This window comes from Emydura macquarii, unplaced genomic scaffold, assembly GCF_026122565.2.
Source record: "Emydura macquarii macquarii isolate MOO-44397 ecotype Brisbane River unplaced genomic scaffold, CSIRO-AGI_Emac_v2 contig_2768, whole genome shotgun sequence".
Classification (NCBI taxonomy): domain Eukaryota; kingdom Metazoa; phylum Chordata; order Testudines; family Chelidae; genus Emydura; species Emydura macquarii.
Window position 1 is genome coordinate 43,145,889 of NW_027132905.1, and position 23,015 is coordinate 43,168,903.

Genomic DNA, 23,015 nt, shown 5'->3' on the forward strand with positions numbered 1-23,015 from the left:
GGAAGGTTAAAGTTGTAAAACAGGTCTGAAATCTGGGGACCCCACCAAGGACTCATAGGACCCACCTCTTCAAATACCCTCTGCACTGACTGTATTGTGTTAGTTTTCTGTGAGATTAATTATATTTGGATGTATATTGTGTATTGCTAACATGAAACCCCCCAGGGGAATGGGTAGCACTCAATATGAGTGTACTATGAATTTTCAGGACATGGGCCAAAGTTTTTAAAATCTAGTTCTCTCTTCCCTCCTCCCCCCACAATTATTCATGTACAGAATTAATGGAAATCAAGTATTTATATGTCTAATTGGCATTGATTGTGTCTTTCATTTTGCTGGTGCAAAAGGAAGTGAGACTGATTTCAGAATCAGGCCACAGACACACAAGCGTGCACACTCTCTCTCTCGTTCTCTGTTGGGTCAGTAATGGAAATCTTGTCTCCTATTTGTTTAGGGAGCATTTGTCACTAATGTGGTGAAATCTCCAAACACTGTGTGCCAAGTAATCTAATCAAGGAGCTCTAAGAGAACGTTATCTGACCAGGAAGAGTTCCAGACAGGTTGTTAATGGTTTCACTGTGACTTCATCGGTTTTCATTATGTAGTTCTGAGGAGTTCCTGGTCAGAGAGCATGCCGTTTCTTTAACGAGCATTGGCTAACAAAAGAGAAAAAAGGAAAGCTTTTCTAAACCTCCAGCATTAAGATGCCACTATTTATTGAACAAATGGAGCCTGATTCACCACCGTTTTAATCTAGTTTTGTGCTGCTGTAAACTGTAACCTCCTTGACTTCAGTGAAATTATTCAGCTGTATCACTGAAGAAACACAATGGTGAATCAAGTCCTCAGTGTTTCCTCTGAATAGCACTTTTAGCATTAAACTCTAAAACAATGTGTATTCCAGCTCTCCTACCTGAAAAGTATGGGGGCCTTCTGATTGCTAAGATGGGTGGGAAGCATAGCAACCTTTTCTTGCAATCATTTTTTGTTAAGGCAATAGATGGTGCATCTGTATCTTGCCCTGAAGCCATAACATCTAAAAGTTGGGTTCAGTGATCATAATGTTAATGTGATGTCATCTGTGACTCTGACTTAGGTCTAGTAACTAGCTGCCTGTGGTGTGAAGAAGATGGGAAGGGGTTGTTAGGTGAATAGCAACCCTGAAAGGTTCTTCTTCTTATCTCCAGATCTCTACTGGATCTCTAAGGCCTGGTCGGCGAGCAGATTTTTGTACTAGTATAAATGTCACTAAAGTGGCATGACTTTTAACCAATATAGTTATACCAGTACAACCCCTAGTGTGAAATCCAGTTATACTTGTACAAAGGTGACTTAAACCAGTATAGTTTATTTCCCTTTCAATGTAAGCACGTTTATACCGATATACCTGTGTTCATGCGTTGGAGGGAGGCTTGCTACTTTAAGAATACCGGTACAGTTAAAGTGATGCAGCATTTGTGTATAGCCTGAACAAAACAGAAAAGACCAAGGAGCGAATGGGCCATGGAGACTGAACTGCATATGAACGGCCAGATCAGTATCAGAACAGAGAGCTGCCTGAACTGGAAAGTTCAGCTCTGGATTTGGACTTTCCCAAAGCTCTGGGATGTTGAGATCTGAGGTTTCCGAAGAGTTTGGGGCCAGTTATGAGGTTAGGATCTGGATTCAGAGTGGAACTTCCCAGAACTCGTGGGCGCTCATTCATATCCATTGGTTTTGGTTTATCTCTATCCAAAACCTGCACTGGACACCCAGACACTCTGTTTATTTTCCCTGTCTAAAGAGCATCAGGGTCTTACTGCCTTCGCTGCAGCTGGCTACTCCCTCCCATCACACCCACATTGCTTTTCACTGAGTTTTAAAAAGTCGAGACTCCTGATCCCTCTTCAGACTAGGATCTAAGCGTCAGCTCATCCTCCCTGCTTTCTGCTTGCCTCCAGTGAAATAAAAACATAGGACATAAAATATAAAAGGTTTTCACAGGAGCTGAGAATTTGCCACTCTGTTGGCTTCTGTGGAAGTCGTGTGCTCGTTGCCTTTGAAAATCAGATCCACAAAGCTTGAATAAAGAATGAAAAAGTAAAAATCCAAAGATATTCTCTCAGATCATTTATTTGAAAGCCACCACTTGAAAGCCTTCCTGCAGCATGCAGAGTTACATAATCTATATATGAATAATTCCCTCAACTATCTACATCAGTCAGACATGGCCCAGAAACTTAGAAATGGGTTAACTTCCAGGGCTATCATGTATTGAAGGCGGGGGACCCATCAATAAGTTGTTTCCTAAAGAGTTTCACAGCTTAATACAGAGATAAATTGTGCTGGGGGAAAAGGACTAAGTGTGTTTACAAGATATACTATAATTACTATGACTCCAGCTGTAATCACACAATAATATCACATTGTAATAGAACTTGTGATATCTGATACCCCGACGATGCTAATCTGTTTGGGTGAAACCAGTGGGAGTTTTGCTATTGACTTCAATGGGGCCAGGATTCACCCTTTGAGAATTATCCCCATTTTTACCTCTGTATTTTAAAGTGTCAGTTTACAGAAGGATGTCTAATGAATATGCTTTCTCCCTGGATAGACTAGATCGTTCCGGGCAGAAGAGAGAGAGAGAAACACCACAACACACAGTCAACATGTGGAACGCATTCCCAGGGGACATTGTGAAGGCCAAAACTATAATGGGGTTCAAAAAATAATCAGATAAGTTCATGGAGGATAGGCCCATCAATGGCTATTAGACAAAGTGGACATGGGGGATGCAACCCCATGCTCTGGGTATCCCTAGTCTCTGATTGCCAGAAGCTGAGAGTGGATGACAGGGGATGGATCCACACAATGATTGACTGTTCTGTTCATTCCCTCTGAAGCTCCTGACATTGGCCACTGTCAGAAGCCAGGGTACTGGGCTAGATGAACCATTGGCATGACCCAGTGTGGCCGTTCTTATGTTCTTATAAAACCCCATGAGGACTTCCGCCCCCCTAAATTCTTCTCCAAAATATTCCATGCTCTTCTCTCCTCTCTGATCTTGTATTTTTGTGACTTTTTCTGGCTGGGTTGCCTCCAGACAAAAGTTCTCCAGTTCCCCACTCCACCCCCCATCCCTTGCATTTCACAACAGGACTTGTTCTAGCCCAAGTCAAGATGTTAACCATAATTTGCTTTAAACCTCTCAACCCCCCTCGGTGAGGTAAGGAAGTATTATTCCCATTTCACAGATGAGGAAACAGGTTCAGAGAGATGTTTTATCCCAGGTCACATAGTGAATCATGAGCAGAGCCAGGCACAGAACCAGAAGGGCCTGATTTGCGCTCCCCTATTCTATCCATTACACCACACTTTCCATCTAGCTGCATAAGAGGGGTTAGTGATGCAGACTTGGTATTTCTGGAGATCTGTCCAATGTGGGACCGTGACTCTGTTTGTATAATGTGCCAGAAGTGCCTTGGCCTCACATACCGGCCTGTTAAAATGAGCCATTACATCCTCCACTAACCATTTGGGATGCGTGCGTGGGAGAGGATGGGAAGGCAAGGAGGCAGGGGACCTGCGGCATTTGCTAGCAATTAAAACCCAGTTGTAATTTTGCTGGAAGACGTTGCTCACCAACATAGGATTTCCTGATGTATCTGATATCTGTGGAAGTTATACGGGTTCCGTCCTGTCTCCTGGATTCTCTGCCCTATGAGCATTCTACATCTTGGTGGCTCTCCTGTCCCTTCTTCCTTGTCTCCCTATCCCTTTTTAGTTTCACCGACAGCCCATTGTGGAATGGTGGGCAAATCACATCCAAAGTGATAGCTCCTTCACCTTCTTTCTCCCTCTTCTCCCACTGCACATAAACAGCACAACTCCACACCCTGCTGAATGGTTGTATTCTGACATCACCCACCTTCTTCTTGCTTCCCTTTCAGCACCTCTCCGCCACTCATTTGCATGCTGCAACCCCATTGGTTGACATAAGTCAGCAGGCAAGAGATATAAACTACTGGTGCAAACTTTGGCTAGTTCATCTGTAGTAAAGTTTTCCCACTGAAAGTTCACAGCGACATTTGAGATTCTGTGAACAGCAAAATCCCTGGGTCATGAAATGGCCAAAAGAGAAAAGATGAAAATGTCTATGCAGAGGTTTTTGTCACATTTACGCAGTTCTAATCTACAGATAAATATGAATCAATGTATGTGCAAAAATTATTTTGAATAAGGGTTCCTGAACATAACTTTCTGTCTCCCTGCAATACCAAGCACAACGTGGATACTCCCCTATACATCCACGCTGGGTTATTTGATCACAAAGTTCCTGAGGGTACTTATAACAGTTTAATCAGCGTCTTGTTAATATTCCAAACAGTGGCTAAAGAACAATGCATCTTTCACCCAAATAAGATTTATCATTATCGATTAATAACATTAGAAAGAATTTTTTAAAAGGAAGAAGAGATGATTTTGTGAAAAAAAAAGTTATAGTATGAAGCCTCCAATAATCAAAACAGATGTGAGGTTCTCAGCCAATCACATGCTCTGATTGAGTGGACGTTGCTTCTGTTTCCCGTAAAGCTGGAGGAGTTTGGCTGCATTGTAGCCCTTCACATTGTTTCTGATGATTCATGAGGCCAAAGGTCAGGTGCTTTCAAACAACACTAGAACTGCTGCGGTCTCTGGGTTTGATCCAACTCTTACCGAAGTCAATGGAAAAATTCCAGTTGACATTAATGGGAGCTGGGTAAAACTCTGTTTAATTGGCATTTCCTGAAATGTATCATTAATGGGGATAAGCAAACTCGTTTGGTCATATTTCAAACTCCTGTGGTCATGGTGGGTTGGAAAGTTCAACTTGATCTCAGGGGTTCATGTTTTGCTGTGAACAAAGGAGCAGGAAGAAGAGGAAGAAAACAACAACAACATCCACTGGAAAAATGGGATGGAAAAATTGAACCGAGAATTGAGCAAAGTGAAAATCAAATAGAGAGGTCCAGATCCAGGTGGGAGGGTACATTAGGGTAGCTCTGCTGAAGCCAACCAAGTTATAACAATTTACACCTGCCCAGGATCTAGCCTAGAGAGCACAAGGACAAAAGAGCAGAGGGACCTAATTCCACCTTTAGGGAAGCCAGAAGCAAAACTCCCATTGTCTGAAATGGAAGCAGGATTGGGCCCAAAGGGAAAAATGGAGCGTGAAGCTGGCAGCCGACAGAGACTCCAGATTCTCTGTCAGTCATTTGAACTGTTCCTCTGTGCTGCCTGTTCTACTGTATTTATGGTTTATGGTGCATTACAATATATTTATGTTCATAGGTGAAATCAGTGGCAGTTTGACATTGACTTTTAAGGCGGCCAGATATCGCTCATTGAAATATTTTGTAAGTATTTACATGCTTTATAATGTGCTTGTCATAGTCCGCCTCCATGTTCAAGTGCAGTCAAGGGTTATTTAATTAGTGTTTCCTTGCCATCTTCGCCCACTTAGCAAAGTGTGTTAATTCCTCAATATAAAGGATGTTGTTGTAAACTCTATGGGATAGGGACTGTCTTTTTTATCTATTTATTTTTATGGCTTGTTTATACAGACTCTGCCTCTTCATTAGGACCCAAGATGCTACTCTGATAACAGTACAGAGTATGTTTCCTGGATTTCTGCCTAAAACTCTCTTCTTGTGCTTCCCTTTTTTAAAACTTAATTTTATTTTGTTTTTCAAAAATACAAACACATACGCAATTACAAAACCCTACATAATACAAAAGCACTACAACACAACGACTGCAGAACACTCTAAATTCAGGCACCATTAAGATGTGAATCTTCTTCCTCTTTAATGAATAAACTGTTACCACAGGGAATGAAATTTAGTCTTATCATTAATTCTATGTAGCCCATATGAGGTCATCTCTAGCACTCATCATCTCTGATGTCCAGGATATCTTTAGATGTAAACAGTGGAATGTAGTGGGAGGGGAAGATCAGGGGCAGGGGACACATTTCCCTCAGCTATTTATTATTTCTGCTAAAACCAGAACACCAAATTATGGGACATGAGCATATAATGGGTGTCAGGTTGTATCTTCTCCTTGTTGCTAAATACATCTGGATGGCACATCAATATAGCCTCTGGGCCTTGCTGTACCTATCTCTTACAAGCCTTGTGTTCCCTGGATAACAGAGAGAAAGGAAGAGAGCTTTACATCAGTGTGTGAAAATATGACCAGAAGTATAGAAATCTGAGAAGAAATAAAATGGCTGCAATGATGTGGGGAATGTGATCAATAGAGAAGTAAATACCTGAGAGAGATGGATAAGACAATTTAATTGCCTCTCCTATCTGAGCCTCAGAGTCTTTAATGTATTTATCCTCACAACACCTCTGTGAGATAGGGCAGTGCTGTTATCCTTATTTTACAATGGGGAACTGGGCCCCAGAGAGGTTAAAGGGACTTGCCCAAGGTCACACAGGAAGTCTGTGGCATCTTCTTTCTCTTAGCTACATACCGAGCTATTTAATCTTTCTTATCATTGATATGATACCCCCTCATCACAGGATCTGAGTCTATCTGGAGAACATTTATCTGAGCAGCAGGGGTGTGGGGAGCAGTGTCAGCAGGATACGCTGTTACTGTTCTATTATGAAACAGGGATCTAAATATTTATCTGTCTATTTTTAACATTCAGTTATTCACGCCTGTTCTTTCTAGAACTGTTTGCTCTTTTATCATCCCCCTCCTTGCTGGGGTTGCTAAGAAATTAGCCAATTCTAAACAATCCCATTTATCCTGAGACATGAACTCATGAAATAAGCTGCAGCGATTGAAGTGTTGATAAGGAGACTCTTCCATTAGTCTGAACATGTACCAGTCTCTGTTTAATAATGGGAGATTCCATAATTACGCAGAGACAGAAGATCAAAGTGTCCCATCCCCCGGGTCTCTGTATAAGGATTACAGATGAACTTTCCTGCTCTTTGAATCTTTTGACACATAATATTTAAGTTTAAGTCCCTTTGCCTTTCATTTATTTGTGTGTATTGCATCTCTGGATGGCTAATTATTAAAGAGGATAATGAAACAGATCCTCCAGCCTATCCAAGTTATTAATTAGAAACCCCATCCACAGCAGAAGGGCCAAACTCAGCTCTCGCTTTCCCTTGTGCAACCCTACTGGAACCAAAATACCAAACAAGCCCTCTGAATTGTGCCTTGCAACTCTTCCTGGGCATCTATCTTCATGCACAGAATCCCATATTTCTGCATCTAAATGCCTGCAGTTACCCACTTTGAACACACAGAATCCTGTGCAATAGCAAGTTTGGCATGCATAAACAAATACTTGCCCATGTTTTGTCTACAGTTTAGGAGGCCTGAAAGTGTCTAATGTATATTTTGGGATGACTAATACTGGCACATGAGAAACTGAGACACAGAGAAGTAAAGTCAAGGCCACAGAGAGATAGCGTGGGGACTAGAATCCAGGTCTCTTACTCCCCTGCACTAGAACTTAATCCAAAACTCACTGAAGTCAGTGGAAAGACTCCCATTGACTTCAATGGGTTTTAGATCAGGCCTTAATGTAATAATTCATCCTTTTCTCCTCCAACCATTAGAGCACTACGGTGACCTAGGGGTGTTCAGGCAAGCTCCTCTGACAGATACATTCAGCAAAATCCCAGTTGATGTTTTGAGGACTTTGCAGCACGTCAGCACCAAAATATAGAACCAGAGATGCCAGAATAGGAGTGACACTGGAATGAAGTTCGCCATTTGCTCTACCCAACCTAGCTCCAGCCTGGAGGGTGCTGATTGCTGGGTGGACATTGTCCTTCTCAGAAGGAACCACCGCTGAAATCAGCGTCTTCAGGACATCCGGGCAGTGAGCAATGCTGCCTGGCTGACACACTGAAAAGGAGTTCCATTAGACGAGACTCACCTCTGAATTTGTAACGTACTCCTTCTTTTGCCCCTTCATCCTATTAGTTATAGTAACTTAGACTCAAATGTGGGGGCAGATTCAAAGGAAATATGTAGGAGGGGTAAAAGATACTTGTCAGATAAGTGGGAGTGAAGACTAAGGGAGCCTAAAATGGAGTAATAGTAAAATGGGCCTAGTTTTTGGGCCTAATTATTTCATCTGAGACGGCATTAGACTCATCTCTGAATTTAGCTCATTGGCTTAATTGGGACTTGTGGTCACTCCAGGCCAGATTTTTACAAGTATTTAAGTGCCTAGTGAGATTTTCAAAAGTATCTAGGCACCTAAAACTATCTGTCAAAATGAGGCCATGCATAAGCAACTCATAATAAATCTTAGCTTCTGCTCTTGACACAGTCAAGTATGGACATATTGCTACCAAGATACACTCTGTACTCTATGAAATTTATTATCAGAAGAAAAAAAAAGGACCAGGAGTTGACAACATAGTATCTGCTTTTTCTAGTTTCATGTAAGGGGTGGTCTAAGGGATCGTATCATATAAGGGATAGCTAAATGCTCTTTCCGTGCATCCAGAGGCCAATCCTACCTGAAATTCTCATTCATTCCATCTACATTATCTAACCATCTTTCTTAAAGATCAAAATATTCCTGAAGATTATCTCATTATTAAAATGTTTCCCTTTGAAATGAACTATTGTACATTTTACTACCAGTGCATCTATGTGATTTTAGCAATGAAAACATCAGAAGATGAAGGTGTTTGTTGTTTTTATCACTGAAAATGTTGTGGCGTTTCAGCCAAATTGCCTATTAATGAAGAGATTTATTTTTTCTTCATCCAAATTACCTGCTAATGGAGGTTATTTTTCTCTCCATGTTTCCAATTTGCAGCTTAAAAGCCTAATTTAAATTATTTTAATTTCACTAGGTGTTTGCCAGTGACAGTAAATTCTACCTTGATTTGTTTTAGAGGAAAGGGATAGGCCCATGTTTTCACAGTGTTCTTAATAATAGGTGACAATTGTATACAATGCAGTTGCAACCACACTATACATTAGGGGCCAAATCTTTAGCTGATGTAAATTGCTGTAACTTATTTACACCAACCGAGAATGTGGCCTTATGACTTGATATTGACATTTAAGAGCTAAGGCTCCACGATTCACCTGCATCAGCTGATGAGAATCCAACCAGCTGCTTATCTCCTCCTTTTGTCATTGATTTGGCTTCCTTTTTCCTCTTGCTAGTTTCTAAGGCCCCCTTGGAGTTTAATTTGGAGCTTGAAGGGGAATTTTCAGCAATTATGCCAGAATCCTGGGTGATCTGGGAAGGCTTGAGGTCTATACTGTTTTCCTTGCTGTCATTTGCTTGGCGGGCCTTAGATGCGACTTTTGCCGCTGCCGTTGGTTTTTGGACTTGCTCAGAACCTTTATCCTGATCCAACTTTCCATCTGGGGGTGCATGATTAATGCTTTCCAAATCCGGCTTAGTAAGGTTAATCTCCAGCAGTATGCTCGCTGGTGACTGTTCTCTGTTTTTACTAGCCTCAGTATCTAACCCCCTTCCTACTTCATCCTCTTTGGTAACACTAGACCCAGTTCTTGGGATGCCCTGCAAATCAACAGCAACCATTTGGGAGCTCTCACTCAATCTGGATCTGCTCATTATGTCCTGGGCCAAGCCTTGGGATCTGGGAGCTGTCTCTTCATTTTTCAGCTGCATCTTGCATTCCTTTTCCATGACCTCACCATCATCTTCAGCGGGCTCCAGTTGATCTACTTCAGGACAGAAGATAGACTTCTTTCCGGGAAGCTCTGTAACTGAAGCCCACTTGTGTTCTGGGCAATGGCTGTGAAGACAAATGAGATCTTTCATTAGGGCACTGACACCAAGTGTCCTTCAGGGAGTAGGTAGGCAGAAAACCTGAGTGAGTCACATGCTTGTGATCAGTCTTTGAGAAGGAACGGTTTAGAGTCAAAGCTGCAAGCAAAGAGTTTGTTTAAGGAAAGGATGCTTAATTCACAAGGCTTGAGGAACTGAAACACTGATTAGAGCAAGAGGGGGGGAAATAGGCTTTCCAAACTAGAGTAATAAATAGTCTAAGATTAGCAAATGGGATGCAATTCCTCCAGGAAACCTATAAATGTTATGGCTAAATACACTGGGTAATCACAACGGTAGAGGCAGGACCAATAGGAAATTACAAAAGTTCATTGTGTTACGTGCTCCCACAGAGCTAAACATAACACAGTAGGTTGAAAGACAATGCCAAGTTAGTAAGGCATCAAAACGGACCTACCTAAAAGTTGTCCCTTCTTAAAGGAAAGCTGTGATTTATTGGAGTGAGTGGGCAGGAGATGGAGAAGCGGGTATATGCTAAGTCACTGCCACTGATTCGATGGGGGTTCTTGAACACACACCACGCTGGTATTGTAAAGACTGAGGCCTTAGAATAGGAGAAATTATATTTACATATCTAAGGGTGCAAAGGGGATGTGGTGTAAATCAGAATTTGATCTCATTTGTCTGTACAGCAATGTACAAATCAGTGGCACTGCATAGCAGATATTAACAAGTATAATGAAGGTTTGCTATAAGAAAAAGGTGATGCTACCATAATACTCCAGCTAGCATTTATTTACTGCATTTCATTCCAAAGGACTTCTTGCACTTTACAAACTATGTATTTAAGGATCACTTCATCCCCATGTGGGGTGATACACAGCCACTTGTGACACTACACAACACTTTAAGGCAGGAGGTGAGGAAGACTAGCTTGTGCAAGCAGGCTGCTAAGCTACTGTACTCTGACACAGCCCAGAGGATAGATCCAGAGGGACTTTACCGCAGATCAGTTTCTTAGAGAATTCGTTTTGAACATTAAAGTATTGAAAATAGTTTCTAATAGGTTCATAGTTTGACATGGCTATTACTCTGCCATTGGATCACGTACCTAGCTGACTGAAAAGCCAATCAGTGCAACCCAAGTCCATATATTTATATCCACCTTGATTTCAGAACTGCTCCAACCCAAACTTCCTCTCTGTTTTGTTTCTTTCAAAGAAAACAAACACATCTTAAAGTGAAGCAAAGTAATGGAAATTCTAACCTTTGCTCAGCAGACCCTAAATGCCTTAGCAAAGCTTTCACTTCCCCCGTCCTTCCTTCTGCTTGGAACACTTGGCTTCTAGCAGGGCCATACAGAGCCTTTAAAGAAACCAAACCATCGCGTTATGGAGCAGATTCACACTGCTGCTGAGTGTGGATTCCCTACTCCACTGAGTGGAGAAAGGTAGCTTCCCCACAGCCAGTGGTGGCTCTGAAATCAAACCTGCCTTTGCTTTATATACATAGATTCCATAGAAGTTGTTTGGCCGGTTCAGAAAACCCTCAGCATTATAAACAAAGGCTAGTCTCCTAGCAACAGCTGCCTAGCGACAGTTGCTAATTGTGGAAGGGGTTCCAGCATTAACATGCCCAGCGACTTCTACGCGGGTGTGTTGGTTTTAGATAAAGCTCTGCAGTGATAAAGGGTCACGGGAGGGTTGCTGTTTGAGTCGGCGCACACGTGTGCATCAGAGTGAGCGGGTGCTGCAGAGAGATAGGGAAACCAATTTGGTGGTTGGAACGTCTGTTGACTGGCTTGTATCAACTCAGTTTTCCATGGTCCTCTTCAACTCTTCTAAAGGTCAGACTTCACCTCTGTTGACAGACACTACGCCCACTTTCAAATTCACTCAGAGGCAAACAGTAAAAGTTAATTCCTTTCCTCCCCCCCTGCACAACCACTTACTCATCACCTGATAAAATTAAACTCGGAGTGGCTGCAAATACGAGTTTTGACCATGGTGCACCTGTCCTTCAAGTGCAACCGCTGATCTCACTGCTCAATGCTTCATCTCTCCTCACTTTTGTTACCATCTCTACGCTGATACCTTTCACTATGTTGCAGTAGATACAGTTCCAAAATGGCACTGCATGGGCAGACAACTAACATAGGCCCATTCAGATTATGTAACTGTAGGCTTAGTACCTGCTTGTCTATGCAGTCATTAGATTTGCTTGTGCGTAGGTGTATTTTTGTGGGCACACCCTTTGGATTACCATGTAATAATCTGTCCTAAAATATTTATCCACAGATTAGTAGAATAATGTATAGCACTAAAATACTGGGTGGGTTTCTAAACTGCATATAGTGGAGGTAATTGCTGGTTCTTTGGCTCGTGGCTGGTTCTTTCTTTTGGTATAAGTAACAGGTAGGTGAAGTAGGAGGGTGAGATTTCTGGGAGTGTAGGAGTTTTATGCCACACTGCCTGTGGAATCTAGCTACAGAGCTGATGTAACTGAGCCCTATAGAATCACCCCAGTTTAGGGGAATCCTCCAATATCTTACAGCCGGTGTAGTGGGGACAAGACTACCTCAGTCCCTTCTGCTAGCATAGGGGCATGGCCAAAGGAAAAGCCAAGTGGTCAGGGCTTCCCTACAATTTGCTGATCCAAGGCTGCTCTTCGAGTCACTCAGGGGCATTGTCAGCTGATATAATTTACAGCCTTCTTCAGGCTGCTCTAACATGCTGGGAGACTGGCCTGGCATGCGGCAATCCCAGGGTTGGGGAAGTGCAAAAATGAACTTTCCATCACCTTTATGCACACATCCTTCTGACCTGCATTATGTGCTCTTTGGACCTATTCAAGGATCTGATTTTGGAAGTTAGACGTTCTACCTGCACAGGTAGATGCATAATAATAGTGGCTGCTTCTTTGCAATTGCATGTGGAAGTTTTGCCTCAGTAAGGCAAATAAAATCTCGAGGATATTATCTATATCTATAGAGGATTGGGTGCTCAGCAGGTGTAAATCAGCATACGTCCATTGGGATCCTTAGGGCACCAGCCAGGGCTAACCGGTTTCTTGGGACCTCTAGGAAGCAATGTTCTGGTGGAAGGGGCCAGGCTGGATCACCTGATTCTGAATGGAACAATTCCTTCCCCAGAACTGCCTCCAAGTAGCCTCAAGGCTACTCTAAGTTGCGCCAGCTTGTCACACTCCCCTAGGCACTGCTATGCCATCCAAGACAAGCCAGAGAGCAGCAGGCACCCTCCCTCTATCTCCTTACTCTTGCATGGCCCATACTCCTGGTGCTTTGAAGGGGACCAGGGTAGAGATGTTCTGGAAGCTCTAAGCCACACATTGAACTCCCAGGGGTTGGATTCTGTATTACCCTTCTGCACTGCTAGAGTGGAATAAACGGATAGCAGTGCAAGAAAGAAACTGGCCCAGGAAGCAGGTGTGTGGGGAAAGAAGGGTCTGTTTTCTAATGTCACTTCTTAGAGCAGAACCACACCGAAAACCCTGGCAACGTGGGAAATGTCTCGGGACACTCTTTGACCATGAGATTGCCAGCCTCAGGCACTCCAGGCTGATTTAGACTGTATATATTAAGAAAGCCGGTGATGCTTGCCTGACACAGGTTCCTTGGAGCCATGTTTCAATGGACTTGAAGTGATATTCCATGTCTCCGTAGGAGGGAGAGACGAATCGGTAGGAATCAAAGATCTGCAGTCTGCCCGTTTTCCATCGGGCTCCAAGGCTGCGCTCACCGGCTCCCAGCCAGATCTCCACATGGACAATGTCATGGAATTGTCTCTTTCCTGCAATGACAAGGCAGGTGACTGCATTTTCCAAAGCTGCCTTTAAACCCGTTGGGTGAATTTAACATTCTGGGAGTTGCTGGCCTGCCAGCCCTAGAAACTGGCTAGCCACAGCACTGGCACCGACGGGCAGTGTCACTGTTCAGTCAACGTGTCTTGCCCTGACCGGAAAGGACTACCCCTGCCGCTGAGAGGGTAGTTTAGTCTCCAGGTCCATTCATCCCTCCTCAGAGACTGCCCCTTCCGCCCAAGAATCCCCAGCAAAGCCAAATGGATCGGAGCTGTCTGTGATGTGGAAATCTGTCCAATAGAAACTTGGAAAGAGTCTCAGCAAACTCATGGCATATAGGCCCCCCAACAGCCATCCAGTAATAAATAACTTCAACCGACAACTTTTTGTTAGTCTCACAATCGCACTGACAATTGGAAAGATAGGGCTGGAAATTTCCAAACAAACAAACAAAAAAAAGCCTTTCTGGTCTGGTCGCATCTGGAATTGCAAAGTTAGCCACAAGAACAACCAAAACCAGCACAAACAACACCTTCAAAGCTCACTAAATGTTCCTTTTAAGTTTAATTCCAGAATTGTGTAAGCATTTTGGGAAGATTATTACTTCATTTAACCTGGATGATTCAAATCTAAAATCACACCCCTGCATGTATGTCTAGTCTTATGAGCTACTGTAACAGAGCCATATGCCTCTCTCTTCGATTAGATTAGCTGAATGGGGGGATACACATGGGGGGTACATATGAGGATGAATAGATAGATAGAAGTGGTATGTATGGGTAAGGAAGGATGGATATGAAGGGAGGTAGGAGTACATATGAAGCTGGATAGAGGGGCACATAGAGGACGGATGGACGGATAGATATTTTTGTCGCCATTACGTTCCACATTGAAGTACGTTCCCGAAATGAAGATGAGGTCTCCCGGGTTCATGTACTCCTCACTGGGCAGAGTGATGGGGAGCGTGTCGTACTGATACGCCTGGTTTCCTGGACCGATGCGAAAGCCAAATTCCAATTTTAAGTCACGCACCACTCTCCGAATCAGTCCACAGCAATCCAGGAAGAGGGGGGATTCGTACTCTGGAGCTGGGGAGCAAGGAAAGCACATCACCAGTCAGTGAGCGAGATGACAAAGGAACCTCCATTCTTATCCAGCAGAAGGAGTGGACAGTTGCTTTGGTGGGAAAAGATGCAATGAGAAGTAGCTTTGGAAAGTAATTCAGTTTTGTCTAGGGATGGGCACACCAATGCGGATAAAACCATAATTCCCAACCACAGGCCTCAATGCCACCCTCTAGAATTTCCATCCATTTCTGGAACCAAACCTGAATTGGAACTTTTTGCAGTTTGTCTTTTTTTCCCTCCATTGTTTCTGATTTACACGGCCTTTACATTCCGGGGTGGCCCTTGCAACTGGGATGTGAAGTGCCAAAATACGTCAAGAATGTCTTTTTTCATGGTATTTCCAGGTTGACAGGAAATTGGACAGACCAGGAATCCTGTGAGGTTTCTAAAATCTAAAACATTTGGATATGCTGGATTAAGTTTGGCAAAATCACCTGAATTTTTGGACGCTTATTCAAACAAATAAAGTTTGTTCGTTGCTAGTTTTATGCTAGTTTTAATCAAATCCACAGGATCCATTTAAATGTTTCGGATGTGACGTGGATTATGTGGGATTGAGTTTTAGGGCTGGCTGGAAATTTTTCATCTACTTTTTTTTTTTTTAATGAAAAATGCCACTTTCATGGAAATTTAAATATTTTGTAAAACATTTAGAAACTCTAAACATCTTCTGGTTGGCTATTTTTGTTGCTCCACTCCTCTTTTGTGTCCCCCTGAGAGATGTGTTGTACCAGCCAAAGTCTAGTCAGTAGAACTGCTTGGGGTGAAAGAGCAGAATATGACCTCCTTTGGTCCCCTGAGTCAAAAGGAATCCAAGTTCATAGATGGGGTGCCTGACTGTAGGCTACATGTTGGTAAGCAGGCATTAGTCTAAGGGAGCATGTGTCAATGGATGAGGCATTGGGGGTGTGAGTTAGGAAACCTAGGCTTTATTCCTAACCCTGCCCACTGATACTGGGCAAGTCACTTTACTGCTCTGTGCCTCAGTTTCCTCTCCCACCCTTTGATTATTCAGATTCTAAACTTTCTCTAACTATGTATGCACAGTTCCTAACACAATGGCTCCCTGATGGGGTTTCTGGGAGCTACCATAATGACGACGATGATGATAATGGAGTCTAAGCTGGGGTAACATGAATATGGAGGGGCCAAATGAGACACTCTCAATCTCACGCCTCAGTATGGCTCTATGTCCTTTATATTTTTTATTTTAACTCTCAAAGGCTGAGGAGTTAACTTTCATTTGTGGCCTAAGGAAGGCATGAACTGTCAATAGACCAGCTCCAGAGACGAAGTGACAACACCTGCTCCAGCAGAGGAAAGGGGAATGGCTGCACTTACTGCCAGGCGCGTGGTACTTCTTGGCATATGGCACGCCTATGTAACTCTTTGCTTGCTCTAGAAACTTCATTCGCAGCTGCCATCGGTAGTCGGGATCCCGAAGCCTGCTCTGTATGGTCAGTTTCTTCCCTCGGAGCATCTGCAGTTCCTCCTGAATCAAAACACAAGGAGGAAAGAATGAAAATCCGGCAGCTAGCCCTGTCTGGTTTTGCTCAAGATGAACCTTTTTTTTCTAGAGAGGGAATGAGCAAAGTCAGTGAGAGCTGGACTCTGGCCCAGACTCAATTCTAGCTCTGGGCTGGCCTGTATCCCCGAGGGAGGAGGCGCCAAGCCAGTGTGAATACTCTGGCATTTCTTCCTGGAGGTCACAGTGACCTTCAGGAACGTTCTCTGTATTTTCCTGTTCATGCTCGATGTGCCTGATTAGCTCCAATGCTTGGCTCATACAGACCAAGCCAGAACCTTGTCCTTGCTTTACCTTCCAACTTCCTGGTTTACACACCTCATGGTCAACCCACCCACGTTTTAATCTGCAGAGTCATATAGGAAAACCACAGAGTGGGAGCTCAGCAGTGCTGCATCCTCTGATATTGCAAATATTTCCAGTAGGCGCTACTCCTTCTAGGAAGTGTTGCCTAGTAATTAGAGCACACGAAGGGCTGAGGATCCCACAATTCTATTCCCCTGACTTGAAATTCACTTTAACATCCTGTACTTCAATTTCCTCATCTGCAAAATGAATGGGAATACATACCTTCCTCCCGGATTTATGAAGGCAGGTTGAATTAACCGTCTGTAAAGTGCTTAGAGACTCTGTACTAAAACATTCCATAGAAATGCAAGCACAGTACTATACTATACTATAATCTTTACAGATATAGGTACTATGTATAGATACAATGAAAACAGCAGGTGTGTAATTCCAGGATATTGCTCCATCAAAGAGTTCTCGGTGACATGAAAAGCTACAAAAACCAAGTCTGAATAATTTGTTTTCAGAACCCTACAGTAGTGTTATATTGTTAAAAAGTTTATGATTGAAATGTTTCTATGTAAAATGTCTGTCTATTTTCCCCTAAAAAGTCTTATGAGATCCAGTGATGCAATGACAGTATGAAGAAGAATCCTACTCTAGTACCAGGACTATAAGATGTATCCAGATTTATGTAAGGAATAACACACCCACCACACTACGTACAATAAGGTTATAATTCTCTTTCAGGATTCTCATTTACCAGAAGCGAAGAGCACCATACCAAAACAAAAGGAAAAACCTAAATAGAACAAAAACTAAAATAAAAATATGAAACTGCATAATTATTTGAAGGATGCCTTTAAAAAATTAAAATAGGACTGATGAATTAATGGTGCTTTGCACTTACACAGCGCTATTCATGCGGGGACTCAATATGTTGTATAGAAATGAGTTTCCCCATTAAACAGAGAGACAAAGGTACAGAGAGAGAGCAACCAATTTGCTCAAGCTGATACAGCGAGCAAGTTGCAGAGACAGAAATAGGAGCGAGGCATCCCACTCTCCACCTTCTGCTCTAACCATTTGATGGACTGATTTCATTAAATAGATTAATGAAGGCAGCAGGCAGTGTGAGCATCCTATGGTAATTTTTTCTGCTGGGAGAGACGACGCCTGTCTATGAGCAGCACTACATTTTTGTGTTCAATCTCCCCTGGAAATATTATTGCATCCAACTATAGAAAGATACAGGATTGGGATGGAACACTACTATTATCTGGGTAGCTTATGTGAGAAATCGGGATAGTTTCCATATGATACAGATCTTCCTTGTGTTTAGATGAATAGCAATGCTCCATTCAACAGGAACTGTACTGAAACGAACACTCGGGCTGATAAAAAATGCACTGACTGACTGAATACTAACCTTAGCCATTGGGTGACAGTATAGCATTTTCGCCTGATGCTGGCTGTGACAGAGTTGTACTATCAAGAGAATCGTAGGGCTGGAAGGGACCTCGAGAGGTCATTTAGTCCAGTCCCCTGCACCCATAGCAGGAATCTCTTTCATTCAAAGATTTTTTTTATTCGGGAGCTGTGAGGGCAGCTCATATATTCCAATGGCCCTGCTTTCTTGCTAACCGAAGAGCCCGGTACAGTATGTTTCTCAGGAAACAATGTTTTCATAAAGTTTGGAAGCAGGCCACAAATGCAGAGTAATAGCCAAGATGTAGCCGGCGCTGATGCCTAGCCATTTATTATATTTTATTTTTTTCTAGCACTGCATTTGCACTTCCTTGACAGCTGCAGTCTTTCCAGTTGATGCCTTTTTTATGGGGTCAAAGCACTCATTGGGTTGATGAAGCCAACTTCGTGGAGGAAGATGAGTGTTTGTATGGTTAAAGTGGGGGACGGGGAGTGAGCAAGGCCGCCTCTAGCTCCGCCACTGACTCACTGGGTGACTTGGGGCAAGTCACTTCACTCTGTTGTGCCTCAGGTTCCCCATCTGTAACACAGAGATAACCATATTTACCTAAAAGCACTTGGAGATCCTTATTAATTAATGCAGACTTCACGCTTGTGCCTCCCCATAATGAAGTGTGCAGATAACACCCAGAAGTATGCTGCATCCACACCTGTTGTGAACCATTTACACTGCGTTCTGGGGGGTGGGGGTGAGAGATTCTTCCTATACAATATGGGGAGGAGGTTTTCAAGAGAGTCTTCTCAATATTCTTGATTCAAAACTTGAGCTATTCTACAGTCAGGGAGTTCAGGAGGCAGCACCGATGTGCTTAGCAAAGTGTACAGTACACTTTTCAGTACAGAAACAATAGCTCTGGTATTAGTCTGAGTTGGCCAGAGTCAAAGATTGGGTCCTAAATACCCTCCTGAATAAGGCTATCTGTAGCCAGAAGAAACCAAAGGCAAAGAAACCATTATGCTGCTGTTTACATGTGTTTCCACACCGTTGCTAGTTTTGATCCTGGAAAAAAGATTCCTATTTGATCTACTGTGTCATATACATCTTGCAATTGTCAGAGAAAGCAAAAGTCCCTCTCAGTAAGTCACTTCCCCAACCAACTCCTTCTCCTTGGTCCTGCCCCACTGCAGGCAGCTGGAGTAGATGACCTCTCAAGGTCTCTTCCAGACCTTCGTTTCTGTGATTCTCTGACTGGACAATTGAGATCCCTGGCAACATTAAATGTGGAAATGAGTAATGGGCCCAAACCAAAACTCTGGAACAAAATGTTGGGGGTGAAAAAGGGAGAGGCCTAATTCTGGTTTCATGCCTTATGGCTGGCTTTCAAGGTAGCTTTATAATGGATCAAACTAAAACCTCAGCTCTGAACACCTTAGAACTTCAGGGTAGTTCAGTTCCAGTGTACTAATGGAACCATCAACCAGGCAAGCGTGGGAAGAACAGCGCTGCCTCCTTCCTGCACGCGGAGGAAAGATATGGAAAATTCTTCTTTCCAGAGCTTTACTTGTTTATCAGGTGTTTCTGCTATAAAAGGATATTGAAATCAAAGGTCTTTGGGGAAATGCAAGTACCTCTTGTGCTCAAAAAGAGGCATGCTCTGGGTCAACTAAGTAAGAAGGTCAGGTAAGTCCTGATCTGAACATTGCACAAGGGCACGTAGAATTGAAGTCCCTTTTCATGATTTCATCAAACTACCCTCATCACACTAGGCCTCATTTACCAAAGTGCCAACCACCCAGAAGCCAGAAAGGAATGGGAGCGGTAGGGACTCAGCACCACTGAAAATCAAGTCTTTTATGGGTAGAGACATTATTGTTTAGGGGCAAAAACCTGTCTGAACAGTGCATGTGCTTGCACCGACACAACCTGGTCCACAACCCAGTGAAGTCAATTGAAAGACTCCCCTTGACTCAATGGGCTTTGGATCAGGCCCTTGAGATGCACAAATCCTTTAACTCAGAATTTTTTTCTCTCTTTCTTCTCTGTTTTACCTCTCCCTGTTTCTTCTGAACTATGTTTAAGGCTCAGAAGAATCTGTGAGATTCTGGATTTTCAGCTGCAACTTAAGACCCACCAAATCAATGAAGTTATGTCACTTTCAGCCAGCCAGACTGGCTTACGCAAAATCAGAATCAGTGTCTGAGGCGTGGCAGTGGGGAAAAGCAAAGCAAACAGCTATTGTGTATTGCCTTTCCCAGTACTCGGGTTTCTGGCAGCCAGAGGTTAAAATCCCAGTAGCATTATTTATGTGGGAGTCACCTGCTCTCTTTGAGAGTCTCTTGGCAGATACACTTTTAGGCTTGTATTCCTGTGTGGTGAATCCTCATAGCAACTGACGTACGTCACCTAGTGCTTGTAAGCACAGAGTCAGGGCTGAGCATACAGGAAGCGAGGCTGGTGTCTGTCTGAAAACACGGTTAATTTCCAGCACGCTTCAATGCATCCTTGAGCTCTCCCCACTCCATCAGCTCAGACAAGACCCTCCTTACAGCCCCCTCCCTCAGAATGAAGGTCCTGAACTGCCCTTCTCCTGCAGAAACAGACCCAGGGAGATTTCTCCAGTGGAACTGAGCACATTTCAGCCATCTGCCTCTCAACATCTCACTAGCCTCTCGGGCTGCAGGAATTGCCTGAGTGAATCAGACCTCTGGTCCATCTACTCCAGTCTCCTGTTTCTGACCATGGCCAGAACCAGATGCTTCTGAGGAAGGTGCATGAAACTCTGTAGGAGGCAGTTCTGGGATAATCTGGCCCCAGCCACTGTTTCCCGTTAACGCCCGCTAGTCAGAGGTGGGGCCGCATTTAACCATAGGGGTGTCATATTGCAGGAAGCACAGTTTTAACCTCATTTGAGGAAGGAGGGAAAGGTAGAACAAGATAAAAAGGTCCTAGGGGTGAACCAAAAACCAGACCACCAGGGCGGGTGAAATGAGTGCAAAACTCAAGCCATTTTCTAACCATGAACATTTTCAGATTATAGAAAAGCAGATTTTTATAGCGAGTGGTTTGTGTGTTACTGTTCCATAAGCCAGTATCAGCCTTGTCCTGAGTCTTATGACAAAGGAACATCTATTTTCTATCAACATTGAAATGGTTTTCACAAAATACATTACTAATTGCCTGCGCCCCTCCCCATCCTGCTGTGTTCTTTTCGGAGAGGTACAGCAGCCAGGACGTTATGAAGTGATGGAGTATTCTCAGTGGTTAGGTAGGAGACGGGGAGACAGACCCACCCAGGTTCTAGCCCGAAAACTCCGGCAAGGAACACTGCACTCAATCCAGCTTCCTCTCACGGAACCCAATAGAAAGACTCAATAGAATGACTGCAAAGAGAGTTGAAGCAAGTCTTTGAAGCCTGGTCTTCAGAGCACCCCAGCTCCCACTGACTTCCATGAGAGCTGGATCAAGCCCCTCTTTGCCTGTCTGTGAAATGGGCATGCTAGTTCTTACAGAGCCTGCTGTATGGGAGTACGGAGGGGGGCAGTGAGGCTTAATAAATGTTTGGCGAGCCCTTTGGACAGCAGGTGTTATAAAGATGCCAAGTATTGTTGTTGGGGCCAATCCCCAAGTCTTTGTTCTTGCTCCACTGCCGTACATGGAAGCTTTGCCTCAGTGAGGACTGAGTGGCCTCTGGGTCTGGACCTTGGTCAGTGGTGTTTCATATTCAGATATACACAGTTGTTTTGTTTTGATCAGACTTTAACCTCCCTTCCCTTCACTCCCCAGTGGCTCTCACTGAGCAGAGCTAGCTGTGACTGGGCGTCACTAAAGTTCTCTCCCCTCTTCAAACTTCAGGGCTACATTCTGATTTCCTTTGCGCGGGTGTGAATCTGGAATAACCCCGCTGGCTTTGCAGGAGTTACTGCAGGTTTGCACCGGTGTAACTGAGATCAGCGGTGGACCCTAGATGCTCATCTTCTGTGATCCACTGACTAGGTTCTGGAAGCCTGGAAGCTACAGGAACCAGAATGCAGTTTCAGGCAGCAAGCATTAACGAGCATCTAACCACTTTTGGCAAGCAAGCCCTGTGGTTTTTCCCAGGGTGTTCAGCATTTCCAGCCTGCTCCCCTGTGGTCTCCGTATTGACTTTTGTACTGGGCAGCACAGTGATGAATCATTTGGCTCAAAGGTCCAGTGATAGCAGACCAACTTCCTCCTGGGTGCTCCCCGTTCAACTCAGGAGTAGCTGCCGAGGGATGATCTCAGCCATTTTTCCATGTTTACGCCTTCGCTCTACCTCTCTCTGCCTGCATGGCTGTGAGTTGGGGAGGGGATTTAAAATCACAGTTCCTCCAGACCAGTGATGGGTGCATCTCAAAAGGTTTGGAGGTTCAGTATGAATAAGCATCTAAATCTTTGGGAGAAGTATGAAGGGGGCCCAGAATAGAATTACAGGGCTACTGCAAGGATGGAAACCTTTGGCAAAGCCCAGGACTGGCATCCCAGGGAGAACTAGGGCTCGGGTCAAATGCTATGGCCCTCAGATGGGGTGGGGGAGAGGAGCACTTTGTGAAAGCGTAGCTAGATGGATGACGTGGAGGACATTGCAGCAGAGCAGCATGCAGGCTCAGGTTTGCAAGATGAAGGAACGCAGGAGTGTTTTGCAATTGTCGAGACTCAGGTGCCCACCCTGCCGTGAGGGGAGGGTCCGCTGAGGCTCACTGCTAACGTGCACTGGCAGGCATGGTAAGGGCTAAACCAGCGGAAGGGCCGGAACACCAGGATTAAGCTGCATGAGCAGCAAGTGTCAGGGCATCTGTATAACGGGAAGTGCCGTCGGCGTGACTGAGGTGTGTTGGCAGAGAACTGAAAGAAGCTGGCACAATACTTGCCTGTCTCTGAACCACAAGCCTCTCGTTTCAGTAAGGAATTTTCCAAACCCCACGCTTTGGGCTGTTTCCAAACAGTTCTCCCCTCTCTTTCCCACCCGTTCCTTTCCACTTGATCAATTATTTTCCTTCACGAAAAGAAATGACCCGGTCCAGTCAT

At 43.9% G+C, this 23,015-nt stretch overlaps 1 protein-coding gene across 1 annotated transcript in view; it reads right to left on the bottom strand.

The window, feature by feature from the left end:
* The window catches only part of TTLL10 (tubulin tyrosine ligase like 10), a 152,773-nt gene that overhangs the window by 32,011 nt on the left and 97,747 nt on the right, over nt 1-23,015 (bottom strand). The window contains exons 3-6 of the mRNA XM_067566656.1: nt 16,069-16,207; nt 14,482-14,688; nt 13,401-13,590; nt 9,106-9,788 (exon numbers count right to left, since the gene is read on the bottom strand). Coding sequence (XP_067422757.1) covers nt 9,106-9,788; nt 13,401-13,590; nt 14,482-14,688; nt 16,069-16,207 — 1,219 coding nt within the window. The remainder of the gene's footprint in view (nt 1-9,105; nt 9,789-13,400; nt 13,591-14,481; nt 14,689-16,068; nt 16,208-23,015) is intronic.